Below are 15,851 nucleotides of genomic sequence, written 5' to 3'. Positions count from 1 at the left end.
GTTTGCTCTCTTATTCCTAACTTACTGGATGATAGAGACAAGATATAGTCACATGGGATAAGCAAGCATGAATAGATTGAGATATATATTATTGGAAGGAACATTCAGATTGATGAGATCTTTCATCTCAATAGTCTATGATTTCGTTGTTATGGGCACACCTTCTAATGGCACAGATCACAATTCATCAATGCCTTCTCAACCTATGAGCCTTTTTTTATAACATAAGTGATCTGTCCAATGAGCTGTTCTTCATTAGGTTTCTAGGGATCATATAGATACCAATGAAATTCCGTAGTTATCCATCAGTTATTTTTCACTCTTACAATGTTATATAACTGATATAAGGGATCAGTTATATATTTCATAGGATCATATATTTCAAGCTAAAGGACCTTGGAAGTAATTCTATTTAATCTTCCCATTTTATAGATTTCTTTGATAGTCTTTGAAATCATTTTCCACATGAAATTCAGGCATGAATTGTTGAAGTTTACTTATGTTTCCTCCTCCTCATCATCATCACAGTTTTTCATCTTAATAACAATACAATATTTCTGAAATGCCTTTCCCATAATAGATATGTAAGGGAACTAGCATTATTAGTCCTATTTTATAGATAAGAAAACTGAGGCTTAGAGTAGAGAAATGATTTGTTTAGAATCATATACTAATTAGTGCTAGAGCTGGGTTTGAACCCAAATTTCCTGATTCCAAATCAAACAGTTTTTCCACATGTTATATATATGGATATATACACACACATATATATACAAATATACAAAAATTCAGCCTGGTTTTAATCATGTCTGTGTTTTAGTACAAAGAAGGAATAGGAAGAAAAACATTTTAAAATCATCACATAAGTTTAAGCCATTCCCTTTTCTGAAGAAAAATATTTGTCATTTTTATTTATTTTTTGAACAGGTGTCAACCTCTAAAATGAATGACCTTTAAAACTTCAAAGTTAGCATTTTAGAAAGAACAGACATCCTGTGAAATCATGAAATTGGGGAAGGGAACACAAGCTACAAAATTCAGTTACTGTAACTCCGAAATGCCACAGTTGGGGATAGGAAGCTACTTCCTTGACAGGGTGTTGCTCCTAAATGATAAGATCAAGGGCCCCGGAAACATAAGCATGTGTATTCACACATGGATGTATATATAGAATTTCTTACTTCAACCTGTTTACAAGCTCCTTGCTTTGGATTTTCTTTGCTTTGGACTAAGGCAGTAGGTAGTTTAACCAAAATCAAATAATATATGGAAATTCCCAGTTTACAAAAACTTATATACACATTCACACACACACACACACACACACACACACACACACACACACCATTCAATAAATATTTATGCAAAGAGCTGTCCATTTAATGAGTATTACTGGTTGAGTAAAGGGCTGGATTAGACTAGGGCTTCTTAAACTTTTTTCATTAGTGACCCTTTTACACCAAGAAATTTTTATATAACCCTGGATATGTAGGAATATAAAATAAGCATACAAATCAAACATTTACTGATAACAAATTATAATTTCACAACTCCCACATTCAATTATGAGACCCCATTGAGATCATGAACCAGAATTGAAGAAGCTGGGGATTAAATGACCTCTAAAGTACCTTCCAGCTCAAAAATTCTGCAATTCTAGCTTCGGTGAGTCACATTGAGTACATAGCTCACTAAGTTTATTTAAGATGATTTGAGTTGCAGAACTTTGAACAAGAGTTAGAATACTAAGTCCAAGCCCTAACCTTGTCATGGATTTGTGTCTATGATCCTGGCCATTTCCTTTGCCTTTTGTGGATCTCAGTTTTCACTTTCATAAAATACAAAAGTTATATTATGACAGTAAAAAAAATTAGAGGAAGGGTGATTGTATTGTTAAAGGATTTTTCACTTTACAAAATAATTCATCAGAGTTCTTTTAAAAGCAGTGGACTCTACTGATGCGTTTGAAATGAGAATCAATTTATTAAAGAAAACTGTATTTATAGGAAGGCATGCATGTTTGAAGAAAAGCCCTCCTGTACCACCATCATATTGAAAGTGTAGATAGTTATAATTTTCCATCTGATTCTGAAGTTTTGTATATCCTGACATAAAGGCTTACAAATGTGAATATACACATCACGATAGTTTTAGTTTTCAGTGTATGAAACGAGTCTGTATTTCCCAAGCTGAGAGCTGGCATTTACCTCCAAGGTAACTAGAAAGAGAAATGACAGAGATGTGTATACTTCTCCAACGCAAAGAGACAAACTGGGAAACCAAAGCATCAATCTACCTCTAAATGTTTTCTGGGTAACTCTGAGTATTTATTCAGCTTTTTGTGTGACCAGATGAAGAGGAAGAAAAAAGGGGGGGGGGAAAAGCCTTTTCCTCAAGGAATTCAGTCATAGGGGCAAAGAAGCACGAACAATTCAACAAACATTTATTAAAAATCTATTATGTGCAAGAAAGTGCTTTATTAGATACTAAAGATATGAAAAAAAATAGTCTCTGCTTTCAAGGAGTTGACATTTTATTGGAAGGACACAAAAAGGAGTCCAAATAGTACAATGAAATATCATTTGAGCAGAGAGATAGAGCATAAGCAACTAAGCTAAGATTTGAAAGAAGACATGGATGCAGAAAGGGGGAAATAAATAGGAACATAAATAGGAAGAACTCTCTGCAAATGCAGGGAAGTGGGAGATAAAATGTCATGTTTCAGGAGCAGCAGTTAGAATAGGATCATAGAATATAGTATTCGAAGCTGGAAGTTTCTTGGAGATCATTTAGTTCAAGCCTCTCATTTTACAGATTAGAAAAATGAAACCTATAAAAGTTAAATAATTTGCCCAAGAACACATAATTTATTGAACACAAATAGCTTGGTGAAGCCCAAGTAAACCAATAAACCAATTAATACAAGTCAATCTATCAATTGATCAACAAAAATTTGCTAAGTCTGTCACCCTCCAGAAATTTTGCTTCATGATGGGGGTACTAAACTAAAAATTACATAATTTCTGCTCGCAAGGAGCTTATATTCTATTGGGGGAGACAAGGTGCCCAAAACAGGAGAGTGTTGGGAGACAAGAAGTAACAGAATAGGAATAAATGCAGGCTTTGTTCTTGGATATCCTAATCTCTTACAAAATGGCTTGTCTATGTTCCCTGAGGAGTCAGTGAAGGTGGAAGGGAGATAAGGTCTTGCCCCAAATCTATCCCTTATCCATGTGACATTAAGCAAGACCCATCCCTTCTCTGGGCTTATTCAAAGTGTACATTAAATAAGATCATTTCCATGGATTCAAAATCAATATAAATACAAAAGGAATTGAGAGAAAATATAATCACTGTAGTTAGTGATATCAAGAAAGTTTCCTAGAGGAGGTGTGATCATTGATCTAGGCTAGGAAGTTCAGGAGATCTAGGCTAGGAAGTTCAGGAGAATTGGAGAGACAGAAATTAGAAGGAAAGAAGAAAGGATATTCTATACTGGAGAACAGTTGACCCACAAAAAGAGTAGCTGAGAGACAGGAAGATGGGTTCTCACTGAGGAAGCAATGAGAGAAATAGTTTGATAGATACGGAAAGGAGGCTATTTTCTTCCTTCACACTTTTACTATTTCTTGGCTCTTGGTAGAGCTGAAATTTCCTCTTTTTTAAAAAAAATCATTTCCCAAGGGGAATTTTAATGATCAGTAGGAAACACTTTAACTTCCACCCCTTCTTAGTTAAACAATTAACACATCACCAGTATAAAGTGGGCCATAGTCATAGATTTCCTTTTAGAAGTTCTCTCAAGCTGGGGACAATGAGGCAGGAATCCCCATGTGCCTCCTTTCTGTAACAGCTCTGAGGATAGTGAATGAAACCTTCTAGGTCAGGGCTGCTTGCCTAAACCTAAGAGATGGCTTTATCCTGGCTGAGGGGACATAATGTGTGTGTTTTGAGGGGTGGGGGGATGGATAGAGGTGAGGTAATGGGATATGGACTAGTAGGCAGATCTCCACTACTAATGTACTGTGTGACCTTAGGCAAGAACCCTTAAAAACAGAAGGAACTTCAAAGATCATCTTATCCTAGTATATAATCAATAGGTATTTATTAAGTACCTACTGTCTACCAAGCATCATGCTACTAGGTGCTGGAGACACAAAAACCACCCAAAAAGTAGCCCCGCCCTCCAGAAGCTTATTGTTTCCTGCAGAAAAGAGCCTGCACACAAATATATACAAATTATTTTTTTTAAACAAGCAAAAATCAAATAATCTCAGAGGGGAAGTGCTAACAGCTTGTGGGCAGCAAGTCAGAGATACTGCTTGAGCTAAGGTTAGAAGAAGCTAGGGATTCTATCTATGAGGAAGGAGCAAGTTCTTAACATCAGGAATACTGTATTCAAAAACAAGGAGATGGGAGATGAAAGGTTGTGGCTGGACCACAGTTTGTCAAAGGGAGTAACATGTAACAGGCCTGGAAAAAGGCCAAACTGTGAAGGCTTTAAATGTCATAGGCAGTTTGCTTTTTCATCTCAGAGGCAATAAGGAGCCACTGAAGTTGAGCAGAGAGATGTTCTGTCAGACTTGTGCTTTTAGGAATATTAGTTTGGCATCTGTGTGGAGAATGGATTATAGGAAAGGGACTTGAAAGTAGGAGAATAATTAGAAGACTATTGCAATAATCCAGGTGGGAGGTGAAAGAAGAGAATGAGGCTCCATCAGTGGAGTGGGACAGTTGCAAGAGACACTGTAAATTTACAAAGCTGCAACTGATACAACCAATTACATATGAGGCATGAGGGAGAGTGAGAATTAAGGATTATAAAGAGGAAGGGAACAGGAAGGATTGTGTCCCTCTCAACAGAAGCAGGGATATTAGGGAGAGGGATGGGTTTTGGGAGAAAAGATGATGAGTTCTATTTTGGACACCGTCAGTTTAAAATGCTCAAGTAGATTGGATCTCAGATAAGAAACTAGAGCATAGATGTGTAGACCTGGGAGTTATCTACAGAGGGATGATAATTGAACCCTTAGGAGCTGATAAGATGATCTTCAGATGAGAAACTTTGGTTAAGTGACTTGCTCAAAGTCACACAAAACCAAGATTCTTGATTTTAGAAAGGTTGAGGGAACCAAGAATTTAAGATAGTTTTGCCAACTGCAGGGAATTCTGTTCTCAAAAAGGAGCTCAGAAATCATCTAGTCAATACAGATGTACAAGCTGAGGCTTAAATAGGAGGAATGATCTATCGGGTCATACATCAGGTAAGTAACAGGGTAAGGATTTTAATAAAGATCCTCAGATCCTTCAGTCTTTCTAGTACTTCATAATGTTCCTTGAGACCTAATAAGGAATCAATAACATGAAATAAAATCCAACAGGAATGAGGGACTTGAACAATATGGCAGCATTTAAAAATTATCTCAAAATTGCTGGAACTCACCTTTGTTGGCTCGTAGGCTCATTTCCAGGTATGTGCAAGTTAATTTTTTTTAAACAACCAGCTCTCCGGGGGGCGGGGGGGGGGGGAAGCATACATAGTACACACTTCTAAGCTTTATTAACATTATTATTAACATTGCATTATTAACAATTTCACCATCACTTTCTTAGATCAACAATAAATCTGATTTGTAGCATTTGCCAGTTTCCAAATTATAAATGCTCATACTGAAAATTTAATCATCTCAGGATGGTACGAGTAGATTCCAGCATACCCTTGTACATCTCCCACTGCTGCCCACCACATTCCAGCCAAAGAGAATGATTCCAAGGAGTCCATCCATCTATTCCCTCTTATCTATCCATCATCTGCCTGCTGAAATCCAATTTATCCTTTTAGGGTAACTTGTCCCAATTCCCGTTAGCTAGAGGTGAGCATTACTCCTTTAAATCTGGCCGACATGTTATAGTTATGTACGGCTATATCACTCTTTACTAAACTGTAAGCTCTTTCTAGATGCTGTAGTACAGTCCAAAGAACTCTAGCTTTGTGTTGAGAATAACTGTATGACCTTGAACAAGTCAGCTCCTATTTCTCTGTCAAATGAAGAGATTAGAAATTGATCTCTCAGCTTCCTTTTAACCTATAAATGCTATGATCCTCTTAACTTCCCAACCCCCCACCCAAACCAGAACAAAACAAACAGTTTAGAATAATGGGCTGAATCTGGAATCAAAGAACAGGCTCCAATCTCAACTGTGCCACTCAGTACCTGTGTGACCTTGACAAACGGCTGTATTTCTCTGGATCTCAGTTTTCTCTATTATTACATAAGAAGACCGAACCAGATAATCTGTTGCCTTCTGGCTCCAAATTCTAAAATCTTAGAGCAGAAATCATGTCTTGGCTATATCTCCTCAAGTATGGGGAACTACACGTAGTCAATTCTCAATGAATGAATGCATCTTGAACAAAATATCTGACAGACTCAGTCAGCTCTACTATATATGACTCTGAATCCAAAAAGAAATACACAGACACAATACCCACGAGCTAAAATTGGATGTACCCTCTGTCTCCTTCTCTAAGATACCAGATTAAAATAACTATGTAATTGGTCTGCAAATATTTCTTTATCTTGGAAACAAAATCACAACCTTCCAAGTTACGCCTGATTTAGGGCTGTCTTAATTCCCATTAACCATAGTGGGTCACTTCTATCTGATTGAAGCCACCTTTGGCTTTCCAAAGCTCCATTCCTGGGACACAGATTGAAAGATCTGTCCTCAAGTTTTCATTAATCCACAAATAACCTACTCAACAGGTATTATTATTGAATGTGTGTGTTAGGGAAAGAGGGGTACAGGGGAAACCAGAATTTCAGACTTAGTGGGAAGAAAAACAGGATAGGAATTAGGGGAGTTGAGTTAGTGTTCTGGCATCACCACTAATCCTGGATCTCAGTTTCCTTCTCTATGAAATAAATGGAATTATAACATTATAGATTTAGAAATGGAAAGCACTTTCAAGGTTACTTAGTCCAACTCCCTGATTTTACAGTGAAGGAAACTGAATGGAGGTTAAGGCATTTTCCCAAGGTCACAGGAGATGCCAGTTTTAAATCCAGATCCTCTGATTCAAAAGATTAACACTTTTTCTGTTACACAATTTCTTCCCAAATTGAGCTTGATGGTCTCTAGAGGTACCTCACATTCTGTGTTCTAAGGTCCACTTAAGTCAAGTCAATTCAGCAAGCATGTATTAAATGCCTACTACATACAAAGCATTATGTTAGCCTTGGGGATATAAAAGCAAAGAAAAAAAGGGAGTTTTGTCTTCAAGGAATATCCTGGGCTGACAAACTGTATTCAACTACAGACATACAGAGTACACCATACAAATAAATACAAAATAATTTCAAGATGGAGAAATGCTAATATTTGGAGGAATGGATTAGAGAGGACTCATGAATTCAAATCTGGCCTCAGACACTTACTGTGTGACCCTACATAAGTAATGTATTTGTCTCAATTTCCTCATATGTAATGAGCTGAGATAGAAAAGGCAAACCACTATCCAGTATCTTTGCCAAGAAACCACCTAAATAGGGTCACAAAGAGTCAGACATAGTTGGAAAAATGACTGAAAAACAACAAAACTATAGAGAGGTCAAGAAGGATGAGCACTGAGGAACAGACATTGGATTTAGCAGTTAAGAGTCCATTGGCAAGACTGGAATGGGGGATGGACCGAATTCAGCTTAGAGACTGAGAAATGAGTGGGAGGTGAGGAGATGGAGGTAATAAATGCAGACAACCATTTCTAGGCCTTTAACTGTGAGAGGCAAAAGAATAGGAGGATCAACTAAAGGATTATTTTTATGTATGGGTTAGGCCTGGGGGATTCTACAAAACGGAAGGAGTCAGTAGATAAAGAGAGGCTGAAGTAGAAAGAAAGGCAATGATAAAGGGGGCAAATTCCTGGAAAAGATGAATTAGGATGGAATAAAGAGTACAAGGTTAGCCTTGGCAAGAAGTCTTACTTCTTCATCAGAGACCAGGGCAAAGGAGGACCGAGTAGGTAATGTTAAAGAATGTGGTGTGAGTGATAGATGGCAAGGGGGAGAAGATACTTCAGAGAGTTGGGATGTAAAATCTGCTGTTGAGTGCAAGGGGGAAAGATGATAAAGGAGGCTTGAGAAGGAAGAAGAAGATCTGGAACAGCTACTGTAGATAGTATGATTGATAGAAATCCAATCAGAAGAATAAAATAATTATTGTGCACCAGTGAGGATCCAGTTGAAATTAATGAACATAAATTTATAAACTTCTTTGACACAGTCTTCCAAGTGACTAAGAAACTGTAGTTAGTTGGAATCCCACTCAAAGATTCTATAAATTGGGTCTTAAGGTAAAAGTTTAAGTAGCAATAAAAAGAGATCATTGATGGATACCTTTAGAATGTCCATTAGCCCACAGATGTGGATGGTGAAGGGGAATGAAGTGATAGGTACAGGATTGCAATCTTGAGCAGAAGAGAAAAGATCTTAAAGCTAAAGTTTTGGAAAGAAAAGGGGGAGGACATTAAGAATGTAAAAAAGAACCCTGAGACCTAAGATATATTGATGAAACCCCTAAAGCAACTCATCATTCAGTCCCCTTATCATTGATCCAGGGTTGATTACTGACTGAGATCAAGGAACATTTACTAAGCTCTATGCTAACCCTCAGGAGCTTACAATCTTGTTTATGCTGACAAAATTCTAAAAACCCACAAGAAAAACAGAGGAAAAAAATAAAATCAAGTGTTAGATAATTTGGGAGAGAGTATCTTATCCTACAGCAGTTGAGTTTAAAGGTTCCATGGCAAAAGTGAATTTAAGATGTGTCCTGAAGGAGGGGATATAAAGAGAAGACTATTAGGACATTCTAGATGGGGAGAGTGGCAGGAAAAAATGGATCAGAAGGAATAATAGGGGAGAGGGGTGGGCAAAGAAATAAGAAAAGGAGGGAGGAGGAAAGAGCATCATGGACAGTGAAAGAACACTGGAAGTAAGAGTGTGAATCCAGGCTTTGCTGCTTCTTACCTATATGACCTTGGATAAGTCAATTGCCCCTTCTCTCTGCATTGCAGTTTCCTCTTCTTGAGAAGATTGAACAAGGAAATCCCTAATGTCCTTTCACAAAAGGTTTCATATCACTATGATGCTATTCAATTTTCCTACATGATCTCTTAATTCTGGAGGGATGGGGTGGGTCTAGCATCCTTATAAGAAGTGGACACATCAGCTAGGTGCAAGTCAAAGCTAATCTGGAGTCCATGGAATTTAATGGGGTCTTTTCAAAATAAATCTTCTTATCTATTTTAGTGAGAAACCATACTGGAGTACCAAACATTCTATAAATACAGATAGCGCCCCCCCCCCACCCAAGATGCAGCAAGTGGAGGAAGAGGAGCAGTGGGGCCTGTGGCTCACCACCAAGTGCTCCCAGATTTACCAGTAGCATTATGCACCTGGCAATTTTGCATCCAAGCAACGGCTGAGAAGAGCCATGCAGGCAAAAACAAACTGGTAATAAAGAAAGAAGGAAAGAAAGAAAGAAGAAGAGAAGCTAAGGATTATGATGTATGGTATAGGGGGTGGGCTGGCATTCCATAGTCATCATGTGGTGGTCTTGCGGTGAGGCCATTTTGCTGTTTCTTATCCCTTCTCCCAAGTGAAGGAAGAAGCTGAATTGCTTGATAAAGGTTCTCCCCTGCCCCAACAGATGTCCTCCAATTAACCCTAACCAGAGGGAAACATGGCCCTATGGAGCAAACATTCCCCCCCCCCAGTAACTGCTCATTAAAGGGGCTGTGTGATGGGTCAGCCAGCTGTTGGAGGCTCACACAAGGGAAGAGGATCATCCTTCTCTTCCCACTCTCCCTCAAATCAAAAGCTAAATTCACCCTGTCTACCACTGCCTGACCAGGGAGAAACACCCAGACATCCTGAAAGTCTCAAATGGAAACCAGTGATCCTGTCTGAACCAAGCCCTACCTGATTCTGCAGCGAATGGAAGCTGTGAGAGCCAGATAAGCAAAAGATGAGAGGGGAGAAAAGAGAGAAAAGGGAGGAAACAGAAGGCAGAGAGAGAAAAAAAGGAATGGAGGGAGAGGGTAAGGAGGAGAGAGAAAAAAAGAGAGGGAAATAGAGATGAGGAAGAGAGAGGGAGCAAACAAGATTTCAAAGGCTACAGGTATCACAATAGGTCTCATACAAAATAAGACTAATTGGAACAGGGAGGAGCATTTTCTCCCAACTCCCCTATCCTTTGAAGGGGGTTCAGAGAAAGTGTCACTTACAAAAAAAAAAAAAAGATCTTAAACAGTCCATGATCTGGTAGAAGAGCTGTGCTATGAACTCCTTAAATGGTCTGGTGAAGCCTGTAAACCCTTTCTCAAAACATTTTTAAATGGATGAAATAAGATGCATAGGATTAAAACCAATTACTTTAAAATATAAATTTATATTTTTATAAACTATTTTTCAAAAAGCACATCCATGGACACCAGTTTAAAAGCATCTGATCTAGAGTATGTCCTTTATTATGGTGGCAGGGGATACATATCAAAGGGGAGAAACTAATTCCCTAGCCCAGAAAAAAACCCCAATAAGATCTAAACCCAAATCTCTTTTCTTCCATTAGGGTACATATAGGAAATCAAGATGCTTGGAGGTTTTCAGAATTAAAAATAAATAAATAAATTGCCCCAGATCCCAAACCACAGCCCTGACATAATGGGGAAAGCTTGAAGCAATTTGGCACTGATGTCGTTATCGAGGCAAGACTAAAGAGAACGGCCCTCTACCTGAAAGATGCACCGTCTCTATCAAGGTTCATTCCACCGAACCATCTAATTCTGCTGATTTATGGCCAGGGAAATTGTCCGGGAAGTTTACCTCCTCCAGCCTGTCTGTTCCTCTCCTAGGAAATAATGCCTCTATCGGAGACTGTGTCATTATGGACCCAAGAGCCAACCCTACCTAACAGATGTGAGCATAGCTTCTTTTGCAGTTTTCTGGGGGAGAAGGTTTCAGCTTTGCTTACAGCCTAGCCAGTATTCTCATAGGTAAAGACTCTGTCACCTGTCCCTTGACCCCTCCAGGGTGACCTGCAATTTCACACTGCCAACATCACGGCCCCATCAAACAGGAGGGCTCTGTCTTCCATCTCTGAGTTTTCCACACTTCAGCAAAAGCTGATCTGCTCTTAAATCAAGACTGGCAGGGTGCATGGGGAAAATGAACAATAGGGAATTCTCTTTCCTTTTTTTTTTCTTGGAAAGGGCCAAAGATCAAACTGACACCTGTTTATAGAGGGGCATGGAGGGAAGCTGCTCACAGAAGCCAGGCTAGAAAGGGGTCTCATTCTGCATTCCGGACCTTTTGACACCAACCTTCCTTTCCCCCCCCCCCACTCCCCATATACACCTTGACTCTCATTGACTCTCCAACTATGATTTGCAAGATATTATTTCAACCTCCTTCCTAACCCACTCCATGAACCTAAACTACAACTACAGAGAAAGCTTCAAGCTTTCTCTGAAGACTCATCTGCATGCTTGCTGATTTCCCCATCCCCAGCACCGGTGAAATGCTGGCCCATCTGTACCGTCTCAGGGTCTAACACCAACCATTTTATGAAAACTTATGTATGCACAACCATCATCTGGGCACCATTGCAGGTTGCAGGGAGAAATCAAGCAAGCGAGAGACGTCTATTTTAAACCTCGACTAGAAGAGCTAAGAACTGGCTGGAAAAAAATAATAATTGTGCTTTGGCCTGAGCTCAGCTTTGTGAAGGAGAGAGAGAGAGAGAGAGAGAGAGAGAGAGAGAGAGAGAGAGAGAGAGAGAGAACAAATAAACAAACATCTCAACAATTCCCTGCCTCTTGCCTATTTCAAATTTTAGTTTAAATCAGTTCTAATCATTTTAAATTAGAAGGCAAGAAAAAATATGACACTGGAACTTTATCTCCTCCAATTAAAAAAAGAATAACCATAAGATACTTGCACAAATAAAATGGAATTTGCAACCCTGCTAGAGATGAGATGAAGTACATTTTCTGAGTTTGATTTTTGAGGACCTGTAACTATTTGAAGGTTTTTCCGAAATGGTGTTAGTGTGCCCCTATCTCAGCAGAAAAGATCAATACATTTCTCTCCTCCCTCAGAGCCCACACTAGCTCACTGAAGAACCCCTCTTTCCATTTTTCTCTGGTCGCTTCCGCTGGCAATCTGGCCTCCTGAAGGGGTAGATTCAAAAGGGTAGACATGTACAGATGACCGGAGCTTTACCGGGCTGCTGGCTAAATGATTGCTTGTAAGGGTTCCAGAATGCCTGCACCTTTCAAGAGTCCTTCCCACAGATAAGGACCATCACCCATTGGGGTTGTTAGTGTGTCAGACACACAGGAGGATATATGAGTTTAAACATCCACGTCTGATACCAGACTGCCAGATAAATTATCCACATTAAGCCTAATGGCCATTTTAAACTAATACCTTGCTCCCCAGATAATACTCATTTGTTAGTCTGCTTCAAAACTACCTGGCTATAGACTCAATCTTGGGCACCAAACAGAAGTTAAAGTTGTAGCTGGGCTGCCAAGGGTGTGAAACCCTTCTGCTAACATTGTCCTTCATGAGACCTAAAGGGTCAGGCAGAGGCTGATTAATAACCACCTTTTAATTCTGAACCTTGGTTCCTACAGAAGTCATGAGATAAAGTGCTGGGAAAATCACCTATTTATTAGAAGCTGGAAATAAGGCCTCAAACATTTGACAGAGACATAAGGATTTAGAGAAGGAGGTGGCTGTGCAAAGGGAAAAGCGAATTCTTGGCTCCAACCAAAATGTTTTCTCTCCCAACCGCCTTCCCAACTCATTCAGCATCCTTTTTCAAAGAGATAATTAAGAGCATTAAACACCAAGGTGCAAGAGGGGATCGGGAGGGGAGAAGAGAGGATGCTTTATGAGCCTGCAGATAAGGAGCAAGGTGTGACCATTGAGGGATTGGGGAGGGGGGGGGGAACGCTTATTTAAAAAGACCAAACACAGACTGTCTCTGGGGAAAGGGGACTGTGTTGAAGGGAAAGACCAGGTTGTAGCTACCGCTAAAACTCTGCCAGGCAGGCAATCAGAGGGAGACAGACAGAATACCAGACACACAGAGTGCTTTCCATCCCCGAATATACCCTTCTTTCCCACCCTCTTCTCTGAACAGAGACTTTCCATCCAAGGGGCTCCAGTCACTCTGGGGACAAGCAGGAGTATGTGCGTGTGTTTTGGGGAGGGGGGGACCGGGAGGAATGAATGAACTAGGTCAGCTTCTTCATGCTCACCCTAAGAAGGCTCAGGGTTGGGCTCCCCGACTGTCTGTAAACATGCTCCCCCCCCCCACTTCTCCAGACCGGGCTCACTCAGAGAGAGAGAGAGAGAGAGAGAGAGAGAGAGAGAGAGAGGTGCGCTGCGCAGAGAGAAATAGAGATGCCGAGGCTCGTCATCTTCATGAACTTTCCTATTTTCCTCCCTAGCCCATCTAGATCTATTAAAGAATAGGGGTTCTGATCTAGCTCGGAAGCTTGGTTCTCTTTCTGCATATCTCCGACCAGGGAAGGGATTGGGATACCGATGTCCATCTGGGTCGGTCCCTTTTAGAATGAACGAAGCAGCCCTTGCAGCCTCACTTAACCTATCTATCACTGACCCCCCCCATTCTCCCCTCTCCCTCTTCCTCCCTCCCTATGCTACCCCTTCTCTGTCCCTCTCCTCCCCTCCGCCTCTCCCACTCCCCTTCTTTCTTCCTGCCCTCCCCCTTCCCCCTGCTTCTCTCTCTTCTTTTCCCCTTTCGGCCTCTTTCTTCCTCCCGCATTCCTGTTTCGTCTCCTGCTCTCTTCTCTATATCCCTTCTTTCTTCCCCTAGTCCCCTTTCCCTTTCTCTTTTCGTTTTTCTCCAGCCCGAATCCTCCCCTGCGTCTCCATCCTTTCACTCCTCCTGTTTCCCAACCCTTCATCCCATTTCCCTCTTCCCCGGTCTCCTCTGAACCCGCACCCCTTCGTTCCCGCGAGCGACCTCTGCCCCTGGCCCCGCGGACTCCAGAAAGTCGTCGGCGGCGGCGGCAGCGGTAGCAGCTGCGAGCAGCGCAACCTGTCTGCTCCCCAGCCCCCTCCCCTGCCCTGCCCTGCCCTGCCAGGCTCGGTTCGTCTCAGCTCCGCTCCGCTCAGCGCTCCGCCGGCGGCTGCAGCCGCTGCCGCTGTCCCCACCGCTGCAGTTGCCGGGGCTAGGGATGCCTGGCTGCGGCCGGCCACTTACGTGTGCTGCTGGGGGAAGCTGTAGCCGCGGGCGCCGGGCACCGGGAGGACGAGCAGCAGCAGCAGGAGGTGGAGGTGGAGGTGGAGGTGGAGGTGGCCGCCGCCGCCGCACAGAGCCCGAGCGAGCGAGGAGGCGCCGCAGGTCGGAGCCGACACCGCCATGTTTCCATGAACGACTCCGCACCCAGCGGAGCAGAGCGGAGCGCGGCGCAGGCACCTCGGACGGGGAGAAGCTGGGGGACCGGCCGGGGCCAGGGGCCGGGCTCCGGGCTGCCTGCTCGGGCCTCGCCTCGCCGCTCTGCGCCCCGCGCTCTGCACGGCGCCTTTGCTGCGCTGTCCGGAGTGCCTGCCCCGGGAAGGCAAGGCAAGGGAAAGCGGCCCCGGACAGGAGCAAAGCTCCGGGGCCGGGGCTGGGGCTAGGGCTGGGGCAGCGGGCTGCGCTGGGCTGGGCTGGGCAAGGCTGGGCTGCGCTGCGCTGCCCTGGCCGAGCAGGCTGGGCTAGGCTCGGGCTTCCGCCGCGGCCGCTGGAGCAAACACACTGAGCGAATACAAACTGATACTTTCCTTCAAATATGCAGCCGCCAACCTGCCCGCCCGTCGCCGCCGCCGCCGCCGCCGCCTCACCCTCCGAGCGGCCCCCCCGCCTCCCCCCGCCCCCCGGCCTGGAGCCGCGCCAGTGCTTTGCTCGGCTCCAGAGCGCCTCCTTCCCTCGCTCTCGCGGCCTTCCACCACTCCCCCCTCCCGGGCCGCTCCGCTCCACGAGCCGCCCGCGCGCGACATCGGAGCCGCGCGCGCGCTGGGGAGGGGGGGAGGAGGGGGACTGGCGACCGAACGAGGCGGCGGTGGCGGCGGCGACGAGCCGGCCGGAGCTGCAGCGCGCACCCGGCCCCTGCGCGTGCCCCTCACCTCGAGCTGTCTCAGTCCCTCCGCTCCCACGCGCGCACACGACCCTCCTTGCACTCCCTGGAGCCACAAGCCCCCGACCCGGTCCCTGACACTGCGGGGAAGTCAGTAGCAGATCCCTATGACATACACACGTCTTCACTCGCTCTGCCTGTCAGGGCCTTCACAGTGAAGTCCAGTACAGTTTGTCCTATGCACATCCCCCAGCTCAGCTGAGCCTGGACCCTCCACACCTCCGAGGCTCGGAGAGTTCTCAGGAGAACAAAACCAAAGCAGGGGCGGGCCGGGTACAACCTAGTCGCCTAGAGTCAGAACGGGACTAAACCTTAGAAACCATCTAAGTCCTTTTTCCTCATTCTTCCTACAGATCCGGGGAAGTTCCTTAATCTGTTTGCCCAAGGTCACAAGGTGGTTAGCGGGCAAAGGTAGGATTCAAACCTTTGATTCCAAACGGAGAACTCTCTCCATTGATCCATACTGCTATCATAAGTATGCAATTATGTACTAGATAATGTGAAGAGAGAAAGAGACAGACTAGTTTAGTCCCGCATCAACTCGTCATCTATCATCTCGGCTACTGAAGCAGCCTTTTCTTTTCTTTTCCTTCCTTCCTTTCTTCCCCCCTTTTCTTTTCCTCCCTCCCTCCCT

General features: G+C 43.3%; 1 protein-coding gene across 2 annotated transcripts in view; it reads right to left on the bottom strand.

Annotated features, from left to right (window-relative positions):
• Positions 1–14,922, bottom strand: part of CACNA2D2 (calcium voltage-gated channel auxiliary subunit alpha2delta 2) — a 423,504-nt gene extending 408,582 nt beyond the window's left edge. Inside the window, exon 1 of one of the 2 annotated variants that reach the window (XM_031958716.1) lies at positions 14,302–14,922. In XM_031958716.1, coding sequence (XP_031814576.1) covers positions 14,302–14,462 — 161 coding nt within the window. In that variant the 5' untranslated portion in view covers positions 14,463–14,922. The remainder of the gene's footprint in view (positions 1–14,301) is intronic. The other variant, XM_031958707.1, reaches the window with a different exon arrangement.
• Positions 14,923–15,851: the final 929 nt, after the last annotated feature.

The sequence above is a fragment of the Sarcophilus harrisii genome, chromosome 1, assembly GCF_902635505.1.
Source record: "Sarcophilus harrisii chromosome 1, mSarHar1.11, whole genome shotgun sequence".
NCBI classification, from domain to species: Eukaryota; Metazoa; Chordata; class Mammalia; order Dasyuromorphia; family Dasyuridae; genus Sarcophilus; species Sarcophilus harrisii.
This window is presented reverse-complemented; position numbering and strand designations above follow the sequence as displayed.